The 13,913-nt window shown below is 38.5% G+C and overlaps 1 protein-coding gene and 2 non-coding genes across 6 annotated transcripts in view; 2 read left to right on the forward strand and 1 right to left on the reverse strand.

The window, feature by feature from the left end:
• Diaph3 (diaphanous related formin 3) overlaps window positions 1-13,913 on the forward strand; it is a 530,142-nt gene that overhangs the window by 213,148 nt on the left and 303,081 nt on the right. For all 4 annotated transcript variants that reach the window (XM_045145419.1, XM_004651009.2, XM_045145418.1 and 1 more), the window contains 3 exons: window positions 5,981-6,085; window positions 9,909-10,220; window positions 10,938-11,052. In XM_045145419.1, the coding sequence (XP_045001354.1) occupies window positions 5,981-6,085; window positions 9,909-10,220; window positions 10,938-11,052 (532 nt within the window). The remainder of the gene's footprint in view (window positions 1-5,980; window positions 6,086-9,908; window positions 10,221-10,937; window positions 11,053-13,913) is intronic.
• LOC123459629 lies at window positions 825-931 on the reverse strand. Its single transcript, XR_006636388.1, has one exon. It is a non-coding gene; the product is annotated as a U6 spliceosomal RNA (small nuclear RNA).
• LOC123459673 lies at window positions 7,173-7,276 on the forward strand. The gene has a single exon (XR_006636431.1). It is a non-coding gene; the product is annotated as a U6 spliceosomal RNA (small nuclear RNA).

The following is a 13,913-nucleotide window of genomic DNA, read 5'->3' on the forward strand; positions in this document are numbered from 1 at the left end:
TGTAAAAAAGGGGATAAAAATTACCTTCAAGGATTTTGGATTCTACGAAATTAAACATGATTTTGACATAGTCATTCAATGTGAAGATTGACAGGATCTTGTTCATTACTTCATTCATGAAATAATTATTGAGTTTAATTATTAGGCAGTGGAAATGTGATGGGTTAAGAAAGAAAAGATCTCACCTGTATAGCTCCCATAGTAGTAGCATTGTTGTGTGTGCTATTACATTTTACTATTTTTGTTATAGTATGGCCATTTCTCTGGCAGACAAACCCTAGTGTTTAAGCCTATATGATGGGTTTTCATGAAGCCATGGGTGGCTAGGGAAGAATTTTTTGAGCCCTGAAAAAGGAGTGTGTTCTTCTTTTCAAATTAAGATATTCAAGGATGTATGTAAATTATTTTTGAATTTCCTATTGATATCTCAAACTTAATGTAGCTGCTATGATTTTGAATAAAGGTTATTTACATTTCTTTAAAGGCTCAGTTATTAGAGACTTGGTTCCTTCAAAGTAGCATTGATAAGAGGTGGTGTTGCCATAAAGGGGTTGGGCCTAACAAGAGTGCCTTAGGTAAGTGGGGCCCTGAGTTAGTCCTCTGTTCAACCCCTGAATCCTCTTGTGAGTGAAGAGTGTCCATGCAAGCCTAGTTTCCCAGTCTCTTCTCCATGCAAACACTTGCTTGTTCTCACACATGCTCCTTTCACTGCTCTCCATGTCATGAACTGGTAGAACCAAGGAGTGGCCTTGACCATAGAACATGTTCTGAGTAATTTGCATTTTGAACCCCCAAACCTATATGAGCTAAATAAACATTTTTTGTTTAATATGGAACATTTCACTAATTTGCATGTCATCCTTGTGCAGGGGCCATGCTAATCTTCTCTGTATTGTTCCAATTTTAGTATATGTGCTGCTGAAGCAAGCACTAAATAAACCTTTCATAAGTAGCATATTTCAGATATTTCCTTATAGTGAAGGCAAGCTGATTAACATCCAAAACCAAATTCATCTTTCTTCCCACAAACTTTTCTCCTCTGTTTTATATTTGTACTTTTATCCCTATATTACAACATGTTTTCAGCATTTAAAAATATACAGGATGCTATAGTTGTTTTAGATATATGTCTCCCCCTGCCTCCTCCTATTCCCTCACCTTTCCCCTTCTCTTCCTCCCATCCTCTCTTGTTCTGCCTTGTTTCTTCCTGCCTCCCTTCCCTCCCCTCTCTCTCCTCCCTTCCCTTCCTCTCCCCCTTATTTTTTTACTTTGTTCATTTATTTATTTGAAAGGAGAAAGTTGAGAGAGAGAGAGAGAGAGAGAGAGAGAGAGAGAGAGAGAGAGAGAGAGAGAGAAGCAAGAATAGAGAGAATATGTGTACCAAGGCCTCTAGGCTCTGCAAATGAACTTCAGATGCCTGTGCTACCTTGTGCATGTGCCTTACATAGATACTGGGGAGATGAACCTGGGTCCTTAGGCCTCTTAACCTCTAAGCCATCTCTCCAGCTCCCCTCACCTCCTTTCTGTCCCCTCCCCTCTTCTCCCCTGTCCTCCCTTTCCCTCCTCACTGTTCCCTTGCCCTCCCCCTTTCCCTCCCTTCTGTTACAAAGTATTTTCGTTTTTACAGACTCTCTGTCTTCCTGTATGCTCTCCTTCATCTTACTTTTTGCTTGGACAACTGCAAATCACTTTCTCCAAACCAATTTCTATACTGCTGGTATTTTTTCTTTCAGTCCATCTTCCACACTGCCTTTGGCTGTGTTTTCCACACTGTAAACTTGATCATGTTAATTTCTGAGTGTATTCTGTCATAAGTCTACATGGTTTTTAGGAAGAAGGAATAGCTCTTTGGTTTATTGTAAAATTTCTTCAAAAACTTTCATACTAATGTACATCTCTAGTGTCACCTATACCTTTTGTCTTCATACCTTTTGTGTTCCTTAGGAAGGGTTACTTGCCATTCCTCTATGCGTGGTTCTGTTTTTATAAACTGGCAGTGTAGAAGAGTCCCCCTTTCCTCACATCATCATAAGCATTTAATATCATTTCCCTATGGTTGCCATTTGGACCCAAGTGAGATGGATTTTCAAAGTAATTTTCATTTGCACTTCTCTGGTTGGCCATTTGTATTTCTTCTTTAGAGAATTGTCTCTTTAGTCCTTGTGCCCATTTACTGATTAATTGATTTATTTGATAATCAATTTATGTTCTTTATAGATTCTAGATATTAATTCACTATCAGATGTATAGTAGTCAGCTTTTTTCTCCTATTCTGTTCATTCAGTCGCTTATTTCCTATGTCATATATAAATTTTAAAAACTTCATATAGTCCTACTTGTCAGCTGTTGAGATTATTTCCTGCTCTATCAAAAGAGGACCTAAAGTTTTTTATTTTTTAAATTTATTTTTAATTTTTTTATATTATTTTTTTAAGTAGGTTCTTAACTATAGTTGATCTGGAACTCACATTCTTGCCCAAGACTAGACTTACACGCACAGACCCTTCTTCCATGGCCTCTTGAGTGCTGGGATTATAGGTATGTGCCACCATACCAGGCTTCTGGGTCCAGTTTTTTTTAACACTCTGAATGGCAGTAGTTCAATTAGATTAGTAGGCAAATTATAATAGCATAGAAATCTTGATAAATTTATGATTACATTAATAAGTAATGAACATTGAGTAAGTAATACAGAATCCAAACCAGAGTAGAGCACTCAACAAATAGAATTTTCTTTTCTCTGGATTCTGTATTAATTAACATTAATTTTTAAATTTGAGAATCTTAATGTATGAATATGTTGCAAAATGGTCATATTCCCATCCAGTTATAGTCTTAGGTTCCCTCTTCCCGCCCCCCCCCCCCAGTGATTTTATTATTCATTGTGGGGTCCTGAATGCACCAGTCAGTCTCTGTGGGTGGGATGGTGTCTGAGAGTGTATTGTCCTACCTTGTAGTCTTTACCATTTAGCTCCCCCCACCTTGCTCCCCCACACCACCCTGTGGCTCTTACATTCTTTCCACCAACCTTTTGTAATGTTCCCTGAGCCTTGGAGCACGCATTATTTGTCTTCATTAGTGTTATACTCTCTACATATTCTAATTTTCTGCTTTGATGAGTATTGATTCTCCTCAGTGTCTACTGCCATCTTCCCAGAGGAGGTTGTCAGGCTAGCACTGAGAGCAACATTTAATTCACCACTTCCTCTGTAATATTTCCTGGGCCGTGGCAGACGTGGTAGAGATGCCTTGAGAATAAACAAAGACATCTAGAAGACATTTTGCTGGAGATAAACCTCTCCTTTAAAACAAGAAGAACATTGGAAGCTTTGCTCTAGAGTCTATGACCTTCCAAGCCATAGACTTCTCATTTGGTTCTCATTACCAGATATGAAATCTCTCCCACTGAGCCAGCCCCATGTCCAATCATAGAACAGTTAATTACTCTCATAACCTATGTGCATTATTACACCAGTGTTTTCATTGCTCCTAACACCTTGAATTTTGTATCTTGCAAGATCCACTGCTTGTTCATGCTGTTGGAGACATTCCCAGCAGCTCACATAGAGCTTTCCCTCACTGTGAGAGCTAACCAACAGGGAACTGACTTCCTTTAGGACCTAAATGTCCATGTGGATGCGCGTGCACATGCGCGCGCTTGCCTGCGTGCCATCTTTGGGGTGGCTTGGGGGGGGGCAAGGAGAGAGTATGGACATGTTGGGGCCTCCTTCTGTTACAGCCAAACTACAGAAGCATGTGTCACTCTATGGCTTTACATGGGTCTTGGGAAATTGAACTTTGGGCATTAGGCTATGTGCAAGCAGTATCTTTGACTGCTTAGCCATCTCTCTAGCCCAGGATCTGATTTGTTTTTAAATTTTTTTTTATTTGAGAGCGACAGACACAGAGAGAAAGACAGATAGAGGGAGAGAGAGAATGGGCGCGCCAGGGCTTTCAGCCTCTGCAAACGAACTCCAGACGCGTGCGCCCCCTTGTGCATCTGGCTAACGTGGGACCTGGGGAACCGAGCCTCCAACCGGGGTCCTTAGGCTTCACAGGCAAGCGCTTAACTGCTAAGCCATCTCTCCAGCCCCAGGATCTGAATTTTTAAGTTTAAATTTTTATTGATTGAAATTTACATTTAGCCACTTGCTGCCCCTGGATATAATAATAACTAGTGCAGCTATGGTAAGATCAACTAAGGGTGAGGCTGTGTGTGGTCTAGAAGATTTGAATTTTGGTGGCTCATTGTTTTATATATTAAAAAAGAACTTCTGCTTAGTTTTCATGGACAGTGGAGTGAATGATGTTCATCAGGTTAGAAAGTTGAGTATGGGCCTAGAACATTATTGATAAGTTGACATTGGCACAAAAAAATCAGATGTTAGTGGGCTATATGGGGGCAAGATGAAAACCCACAGTGCAGAGTGCTGAAAATGCAACAGAGGCGTGAAATCATTTGTTTTAGGAGGATGTTGGCAAAGCACCTGTGACGTAGAAAGATACCTGATACATAGTTTACCTTTACAGGGTTAAAGAAGATGTGAAGGTAGAAGTTATACAGCTAGTATTGACAGCGTGGTTCAGGGAGAGTCAGGTGGGGTATGTGGAGTAATGGTGGTTTGAATATCATTAAATTTAAATATGGGTATGAAAATGTCACAAGAAACCCAAGATTTTGTATAGTATGGGGATGAGTTGGCTTGTGAACCTTATGCATGCTTATAGATTATTTGCTTTACAAGGTTTAGGATTAGTATCTTCTTGCTTGTGTAACTGTCATTAGGTTTTGTGGAGCCTTAATTATAGTGGAGTAGTAATGTTCATGAAGATTTAGCCAAGTGAAGAGCATTTGTACTGTTTTTAGCCACTGTGAGTTTTCATTATCTTCACAAGAAAATGGATGGGAATGAGTATCACTCCTGTAAATTCCCTTTCTCACTAGTAAGACAGCATTTTGCTTTGGAGATTAAATAATGGTTAGACAATGCAGATGTGGAGGCCTGAGGGATATTTGATCCTAAACTGCTTAAATAGTTCATTAAAATTATAAATAATTTTGTGCACATTTAGTTTAGGCTTGTGGTATGGCTTTATCTAAGGCTCTGAGGACTTGTGGTGGCTCTTTTAGTCTTCCTCCTTTTGCATGAAGCCTATTAGTAAATACGTCTGTGATAGGGGCAAATAAGAGGTGCCTTGAAAACTTAATGAAGACAAAGGCTTGGGGAGCCACTGGGGTTCCTCCTGCTCCTTCTTGGTTGAAGTTTGACTATACTTGAAGAACAGGTTCATTTGTGAAGCTGTTGCATCATCTTGCGATGATTTGTCTTTTCTGTTTCTGTAAAAGAGACATATACTTGATCATGATGATGAGGTAAGATCCCAATTTAAATTCATCTCCCTTAGGAGACTGTCTCAGTCTTAATGTTGGGAAAGTGAATTTATTTGAATGCAAGATAGGAACTTGTAATGAATAGGTATATAAATTAGAAAATTCATTGGACATACCATATTTTATTATTTGCCTTCCTTTCATAAGTTTTGCGTTAGGGACTTTAAAAGACTAATTTGTCACCAATCTCTCAAAGCTAGTAGGAGACTTACTATACAAAGCATTAAGCAATTAATATATTCATGTGATGGAGTTATTCACTTGTAAAAATGTTAATATGGAATGCTTTTCAATCATGTTGATAAACTTAAGATAAATTTCAAGTGTAAGGTTTTTGCAGGTGGAGGTAGCAAGGAAAATGCCAAGGTCGTAGATTGCGATGGGCCAGTTTGCTGTTTTGGGAAAAAGAAGGTCACATACTCTATCTCTGGCTTTGTCTCCTACCTTTTGAATGTGTAAGTGAATGTTTGGAGGGACCCAGAGAAAGGCTGTGGGGACTTACCAGTTCTGTTGACAGGTAATTAGAGGCATATTTTTATTTGAATGATAGTACTTTTTATTTCCATCTTCTCCTTTGTTCCTTTTCAGTTTGAAAAAGAGTTTACTGACCACCAGGAAACTCAGGCTCAATTGCAGAAGAAAGAGGCAAAGATTAATGAGCTTCAAGCAGAGTTACAAGCTTTTAAATCTCAGGTAAAATACCACCTCAAGTGAATATGGTATTGAGCCTACATGGGGGGAGCACAGGTTGTGTTATATCGTCATACATCAGATTGTTTCGACTTTAGCATGCCTTGCCTGTTTCCTCAGTATTCTTCATATGCATTTCTGTGATGCTATACTTCTTAAAATCATTCTATATCACCTGCTTTTTTACTACTTATATTTTTTAATAGTTCTAGGCCTTTTTCTAATTAACTGGCTTCCTTATGTTTCCTTGGGTTTTGTTTCTAATGTCACATGTTTCCTATGTAATTAAGCATAAAGGTTAAAAAAGTCTTTCACTCTTAGATTTGTCATTCATCAGTGATCTTTATCCTACCACAGGAAATTATTGCTCAAGCTATTTATTTTTCAAAATCTTCAGCCTATGGGCTTGCAGTGAAAGATAACCTCTAGCTGAATGAGAACATTTTCTGATAAATTTTCAATTTCCAAAAGTAAACAGATTTAAAACATGACCAAACGGCAAGCAAATCTGGATTATGAGCAGATAGCTCACATGCACGCTCTACACGTAGAACATTAGATAGCAGGAAGCACATTGTTGGCATGCTTTATGTGCACGGGAGGTAGAGTATTTGTAGCTAAATTTATTTCTGCAACTTGCATACAAGATGGTGAGCAAGGAGTATTGTTTGGAATTTTTTTTCATCCTAATTTATGGGTGAGTGGAGATAGATACAGGTATACTATTTCTTATATTGCTGGAAATTTTGTTTTCTTTTGCATACTTTGTTGTTAGTTTTTTTTCTAATAAATATCAAGAGGATAGCTCTCTCTTTAATTCAAACCTCTTATATACAAGAAAATTATTATCAGTCATGGTGGTTTATGCTTGCTATCCCACACTTGGGAGATTGAGGCAGGAGATTTGTTGGGAGTTTGAGGATAGCCTGGGCTACCGAGTAAGGCTCTGAACCGACAGACAGATGGACAGCCTCTCCATAAGAAAATATATTTCCATTGTTGTTCTTCAGTGCCATAAAACAATATGGCCTTGCATTTTTTAAATTTTCTCATGAAGATCCTTATTTTCATATGAAAAAGAATGATTTGGGCTTGCTTCGTCAGGACATATGCTAAAATTGGAACCACACAGAGAAGATTAGCATGGCCCTGCACATGGATGACACACAAATTGATGAAGTGTTGCAGATTTTTGAACAAGAACTCTAGCAGAAAGTGCCCCAGTAGAGCTAGACAATATGCCACTCTGGAAAGCAGCTGTGTGTGCACTTTGTCTGCCCCAGCACATCTCTTATAGTTCCCAGTTGTCCGTAGTGTGTGTCCAACGAACTGCTGGAAAACCCCTTTTCTGTGTTTGGCCAGGTGGAAAGGGCTGTTATGATTGTGGCTGACCAAAAGGAGGCCCTCAGGAAAAGGCATTGCTGAGTTCTTAGGGAAGCCAGCTTCGTGGAGTGCTATTGACTGATGCAGTGAAGGCTCCTTCCTGCATTTTTACTGAGCGTGCATTCAAAACCAGTCCAGGTCTAGTTGCTCCCCCCATCTCTCGATCCTGGTTATATCTTGGAACATGTTTGAATGAAAATAGGATGTTACCAAGTGGCTCCTGAAAGGAGTAACTAAGTTCCATTATTTAAGGCAGGCATATATGCAGTTCGCTGCAGGTGATAGCCAAAGTTACCAGCAACTTAATAGTGCATTGTTAGGATAGGATGTTAGGATTGTTGGCCTTTGTGAACTAAGAATTCAAGTCAATAATATTTTATCAAGTGATCTACTGTGGAGCAGATATTCAACCCTATCTTTGTTTGAAGACATTAGTAGTTAGGTATTAATTGTCTAAGAATGCAAGCATAATTTATGTCCATCCCTAACATTCACTGGGCAGCCCCATTGGTTGTAGCTCCCTGGGCTACCTGCACTGGTTCTTCTTCCCACTTGGGTTTTCAGTAAGGTACAACTTTATCGTGTACCCTTGATTTCTGTTTTGACACTGATCGGTCCCCACCCCCCTCTTTCTCACCCACAAACACATGCACACAGAGGTAATATGGACTTTCACATAAGCCACTTATAACTGAAGATCTTAGTTTCAAGAAATTATCATATTATAAAATATTTATTAAGAAGGGCTTTTGCATGGTAATCACCATTTTTTACCAAATTCTTAATGTGTTCTGGGAATGTAAAAAACAAATGACTTGTGGATGCAGCATACTTCTTATAGATTCCCCACTACAAAATGCTGACAAAATGAATACAGAAATCCCCAAATAAGAACTGGCATTAGGTAACTTTGAGAAGAGTTTTTTTTTTTTTTTTTTTTTTTTTTAAATTTAGTTGATAGCAACAGACAGAGGGGGGGGGGGCGGTGAGAGAATGAGAATGGCCATGCCAGGGCCTCCAGCTACTGCAAACAAACTCCAGACGCATGCGCCCCCTTGTGAATCTGGCTTGTGTGGGTCCTGGGAGTCCTTAGGCTTTGCTGGTAAAGGCCTTAACTGCTAAGCTATTTCCCCAGCCCAGCATACTCTTTTTTACTCCTGATTTTACCTTGTTCTTCTGTGACATTGACTCTAGGAAAGATTCTTTTATGAGAGGCACTGTTCTCTTCACCTGTGATTTGATCCCTATATTTCCTTTTTCTCTTCCTGTCTTAAGTTCATTTATGTTATAAATTTGTTCAACAACTATTACATGCTTGTGTGTGGGAATAATATGAATAACAGAACATAGTCACTTCCCTCATCAAGTTTATAATCTATCAAAGAGGTAGCTGTTAATGATGCCTTATATAATTACTTCACAGCTTTGATGAGAACTTTTGAGGAGAAGCATAGTAACTTATGAGTATGAGGAGTAGACATAGTGTGTTCTCATGAGGAAGGAACATTTTAACTCACATTGAAGTTTTGTTTTTAATTTTTGTTTATTTATTTTTTTATTTGAGAGTGAGCAAGAGGGAGAGAGAGAGAGGGAGAGAATGGGTGCACCAGGATCTCCAGCCACTGTATATGAGCTCCAGATGCATGCCACCTTGTGCGTCTGGCTTATGTGGGTCCTGGGGAATCAAGCCTTGAACTGGGGTCATTAGGCTTCACAAGCAAGTGATTAATCACCAAGCCATCTCTCTAGACCCTTAACGCACATTGAAAAGGCAAGTAGGAGATGGCCAGGTGAAATAAATGTTCTCTAGGCATAGGAAACAGTGGTGTGCCTAGGTCCTGAAATCAGCATGAAGTTGGAGCATACTTAGAATTATTAAAGAAGGTACTTGAACCACCGTTCAGAGACCAGACTATAACATGTCTGTGTAAGCCCTACTACGAATTTCAATTTTTGTTTTTCACTAAAGTGAAGATTCAAGTAAAGCCATGTAGTGGAATTAGCATGCATGCCTTTTTTTTTCTCTGGATCTCAGTTTTATGCTTAACTCTTAGTGCATGTGTCATACAGTCCGGGCATAAGCCTTTGCCTTTGCTGATGCTGCATGCTCTCTGTGCTGACCTCCTCCCACAGCTTCAGTCATTACCTTTAGACAGCTGATTATTGTGGGTTTTCTAAATCTGTGTGACAGTTTCCTTTGTACGGGCTTCAAAATAGAGGTTCCTTCACTCCCTCCCTCCCCAAAACTGGCAGTTATAATTTTTTTGAGAGTAGACAGTATATTTATAGATTCAGAGTTGGAGCTGTTTGTTTTGAATTTTGTTAAGCTATGTGTAATCTACTGGTAGTAATTTTTTGTTTAAAGTAATACCTTATTTTTGAATCCCCCTTACCTGTTTGCAAACATGTTCTGATTTGTGTTTCTTACTGGTTTTCCTTCCAGTTTGGCGCCTTGCCATCTGGCACTAAGATTTCTTTGCATACTTCTAATGAAGATGGAGTTGGTTCCTCTGGCCTTCCTCCTGCCCCTCCACTGCCCTTTGGAGGGGTGCCACCCCCTCCTCCCCCACCCCCTCCCCCACCTCCTCCACTTCCAGGAATGCCGATGTCATTTGGTGGTCCTGTACCGCCACCACCTCCCCTAGGATTTCTCAGTGGACGAAACTCGCCTCCTCCACTAACCCTGCCATTTGGTTTGAAACCAAAGAAAGAATTTAAGCCTGAAACCAGCATGAGAAGATTGAATTGGCTAAAGGTAAGACCCGTAGTGGAGGCAAACATAACTCTATCTAGATTAGCATTTACCATTTGGTTTATTAGTGCATAATTTCCAAGCAATGCTAAGTAAAATGGCAATAAATAGAATAGCATATACATATTACTTATGTAATACATTACAAGTATACATTGTATGTTTTTGAAGAAAGTGTTGAACCAAACACTTTGCTATTACTTAAGATTTTCTGATTTGTAAATTTGGTGAGAGTTGATGTTTTAGTGAAACTTTATTTGTAAGTAAATTGGTAACTCACCATTGTTGTGATGGGAGTATATTTCTGAAGTGTCTGTTGGGAGCACTGAGGAAAGTCCTCCCAGCTGTCAGAAGCTGACATGCAGCTCACAGGCATTCTGAGTCCCATAGAAAGACAGTTTCATGATCATGTGGGACATGCTGGACAATGCAACCTTTCAAAAGTTATTGTTCAGATGCACATTCTTCATGACTGAGAAACACAACTGAGAAGAGACACTTTAAACTATATTTTGTGTAGCAGCAATCATGGAAACTACTTTTTTCTCACAAGACCTCTGTATTCGCATACTTTGTCTGTTATTGTGTAGACTTTAGGGGAGAGTCTTAAGGAGATTACTTCATAAATATCTGCTTGCAGTTCTGGGTGTGCAGGTCTGTGTACTGCTAGAACAGGTGAAGTGCCAGCTGTGTACGAGTCAGTCTTCTCTCTGATTGCAGATCAGACCTCAGGAAATGTCTGAAAACTGTTTCTGGATAAAAGTAAATGAAAATAAATATGAAAATAAGGATTTACTTTGTAAACTAGAGAATACATTCTGTTGCCAACCAAAAGGTAAGTTTAATATCTTGGTTAGTAGTTTGTTAATTTTTATCAGCATTTTTTGTTTACCAGTAGAATGTAATGACCAATACTTTTACATTTCAAAAGGTATGTCAGTAATTTAATGACATATTTAAAAACAAATTTTGTTACACAGGATATCAAATAATCATTTTTAATGTTCAAACACTGAATATAAGCTTTATTAGAATTTCTCTATGATAAATTTTTTATTTGAAGATGGTCCAGTGGAGTAAATTACTTTTTGTACTTAAAGATATTTTCAGAGACAGATGTGGCATGAGAAGTCCTTTAATTAGAGAAATGGAAGAACCATGTGAGCATTCTTCTAGTCAGAAGTTTGTTGCCCTTTATATTATAGTGACTGTCATGTTTTAACTTGATCTAGATCTTACAGGATAGGAATATAAAGTTTGTAGTATTTCCACATTTCCTTGAAAGAGGACTAGAACAGTCGATTTTTTTGATATTTTCATTTAAAGCAGTGGTATTCATTTTTAAAATTATTTTTTGATACTCTTAACAGGCTGTACTCTTATGTGAAAACTGAATTCATTTATTCCTATCGCAAAGGTTTGCCACTTAGATTTTAAGGCCAATCCACATATATTGTTAATTTTTAAGTATTTGTAGAATTTACATTGTAAGTCTGTAGCACAGCACTCCTAAATCAATTGTCACCTTTTACTTTTTAAAAGAGAACCCCTTTCACTATATACTTCTGTAAGCATGATTCCTCTGAGGCAGACAGAGATTAAATAGTGGATGGCAGCAGGTGCTGAGCTTGGCGGAGAGAGGGAGGAAGTGACTTCGTAGAATTCCTTGTGTTTAACAGGCATCATGCTAGAGATGCTTCATGTACTGGTTATTTCCCTCATCATCCCACCGACCAAATGACATTGGCAGATGCCTTCAAAAGTTGGGTATGTGTTCCTTGAAAATGCTTTTTATAAGATAATTATAAATCATATACTTTGTAAAACAGGTACTTCTGTTGTTTTGTTTTGTTTTTCGAGGTAGGGTTTCACTGTAGCTTACCTGGAATTCACTATGTAGTCTCAGGGTTGCTTTGAACTCATGGTGACCCTTGTACCTCTGCCTCTTTCGAGTGCTGGTATTAAAGGCATAGGCCATCATGCCCAACTACAACAGGTACTTTCAGAATTACTAGATATTTCTGAATAGGATACGTCTTGAATTAAATACTGGAAATGATATGTAGTGTTCTTTAGAAACAGAAACTTCTCACAAGCCTCACCCATAGAAAAACTTGTGAAGTAAGCAGATCTTAATTTTACCTTTTGATTATGGAGATTCACAATTTTCTGCACTCTTCAAGCAATCAAGGCAAATGTATGGTAGTTAAAATATGTATTTACATGTCAAACACTTCAGAACTTCAGATTTCACAATCTGGAATTGATGAGGGTTTCCTTTGCCAGTATTGCAAATGGTGGTTTCTCTGAGCTATTTCCGTATAGCAGGCAGCATGCTACTCTTCTTTCTCTCTCTTTACTCTGATTACTTTCTTAATTAATGAGGCTCAAAAGGGAAACTTGTTAGCATGTCTTTAATTTAGCAGTAGTGTTAGCCCTAAATGAAATAATTGGACTTTTAAAAAATTCTTAAGTCATCTAACTTTAGCCTTGAGATTAAAGCTTGTAAAGAACAAATGGTGTATTTACTGAATCTAATACTAGTTATAAAGATTAAGGTGAGAAGTACTGATCACTTTCTGAGTGGTCTTATTTTCTTCTGCTCTGTCCTCTCTGGCCTCTTCATTTATTGTCTTTGTCCATGCTGGCCCAGTGGCCTGGAGTCTCTTGCTTGACCCCTGAGCTCACAAAGGTCATAGCATCTGCTCTCTGGCTCATGTCCAGTTTGCCCTTCTCTATGTCTATGGCTCTGGGTGGTACTTCATGACAAATAGAAAAGATGCGGAAGTTCAGGGTTGTAACCTTGAATAAAGCCAACATTTCATAATATCAGCTAGAAATTATTTGTGAAAGTGATTATTTTTTGTTCACATCAGAAGGAATAATTGTATGAAAGAATTGTCTGAAGAGTCTTTAAGTCTATTTTTGGCATCATTACTAGTTATACATTTTATTGAAGAACGATAATTGCTGCTTTTTGAGACATAGGTTTTGATAGTGTAGATGTTAGGGGGAAAGAGAATAGAAGGAACGAGAAAGAGATTATGAATGCTTAGACAAGAGTGTGGATTGTTGACATGGGCAGATAGCTCCACATTTGGACAGATCATGTTGCCTCTATCTATCACCTGGCTGCTAAAAGATTAGATTTGAGTGCTAACATTTGCTTGTCCACTATGAGTCCTAAGACTTTATTAAATTATGTAACTGCTGAATAATTCACAATTAAACCTGGCCTCTTAATGTTTTCAGTCCATGGTAAAAATCCAGTTGTATTTCATGCCTTAGCATGCAGGGAGAAGTTATGGGAATGGGGAAAAAGCTTTTAGCTCTGGATGAATGTAACCATTGGTTTGTATGATGTGTTGGCAGGGCAAGGCAAAGAGCTTCAATTATTGGAGAACATTGTGAGCATAGGAGACACTACATGTGCCTGACTATTTGGACTAGTTAGCTACTTCTCTGATTACAAAGATGGATATTTTATTTAAAATAATAATCCTGTGAGCTTTCTGAACATTCGACATAGAGAGTAAGAACAAAGGAGAGTTTAGGGAGATTGATCAGTTGGTAGAGCATTTACTGCATAAGAATGGTGACCTGAGATCAGATCACAGCGTCTTTCTAAACACGGGGTCCATGTGGAGACTTGCTTGTAATCTAGTACTTGGGAGGTGGCGAAAGGGAACGCTGGGG

Source organism: Jaculus jaculus, chromosome 3 (genome assembly GCF_020740685.1).
Source record: "Jaculus jaculus isolate mJacJac1 chromosome 3, mJacJac1.mat.Y.cur, whole genome shotgun sequence".
NCBI lineage: Eukaryota > Metazoa > Chordata > Mammalia > Rodentia > Dipodidae > Jaculus > Jaculus jaculus.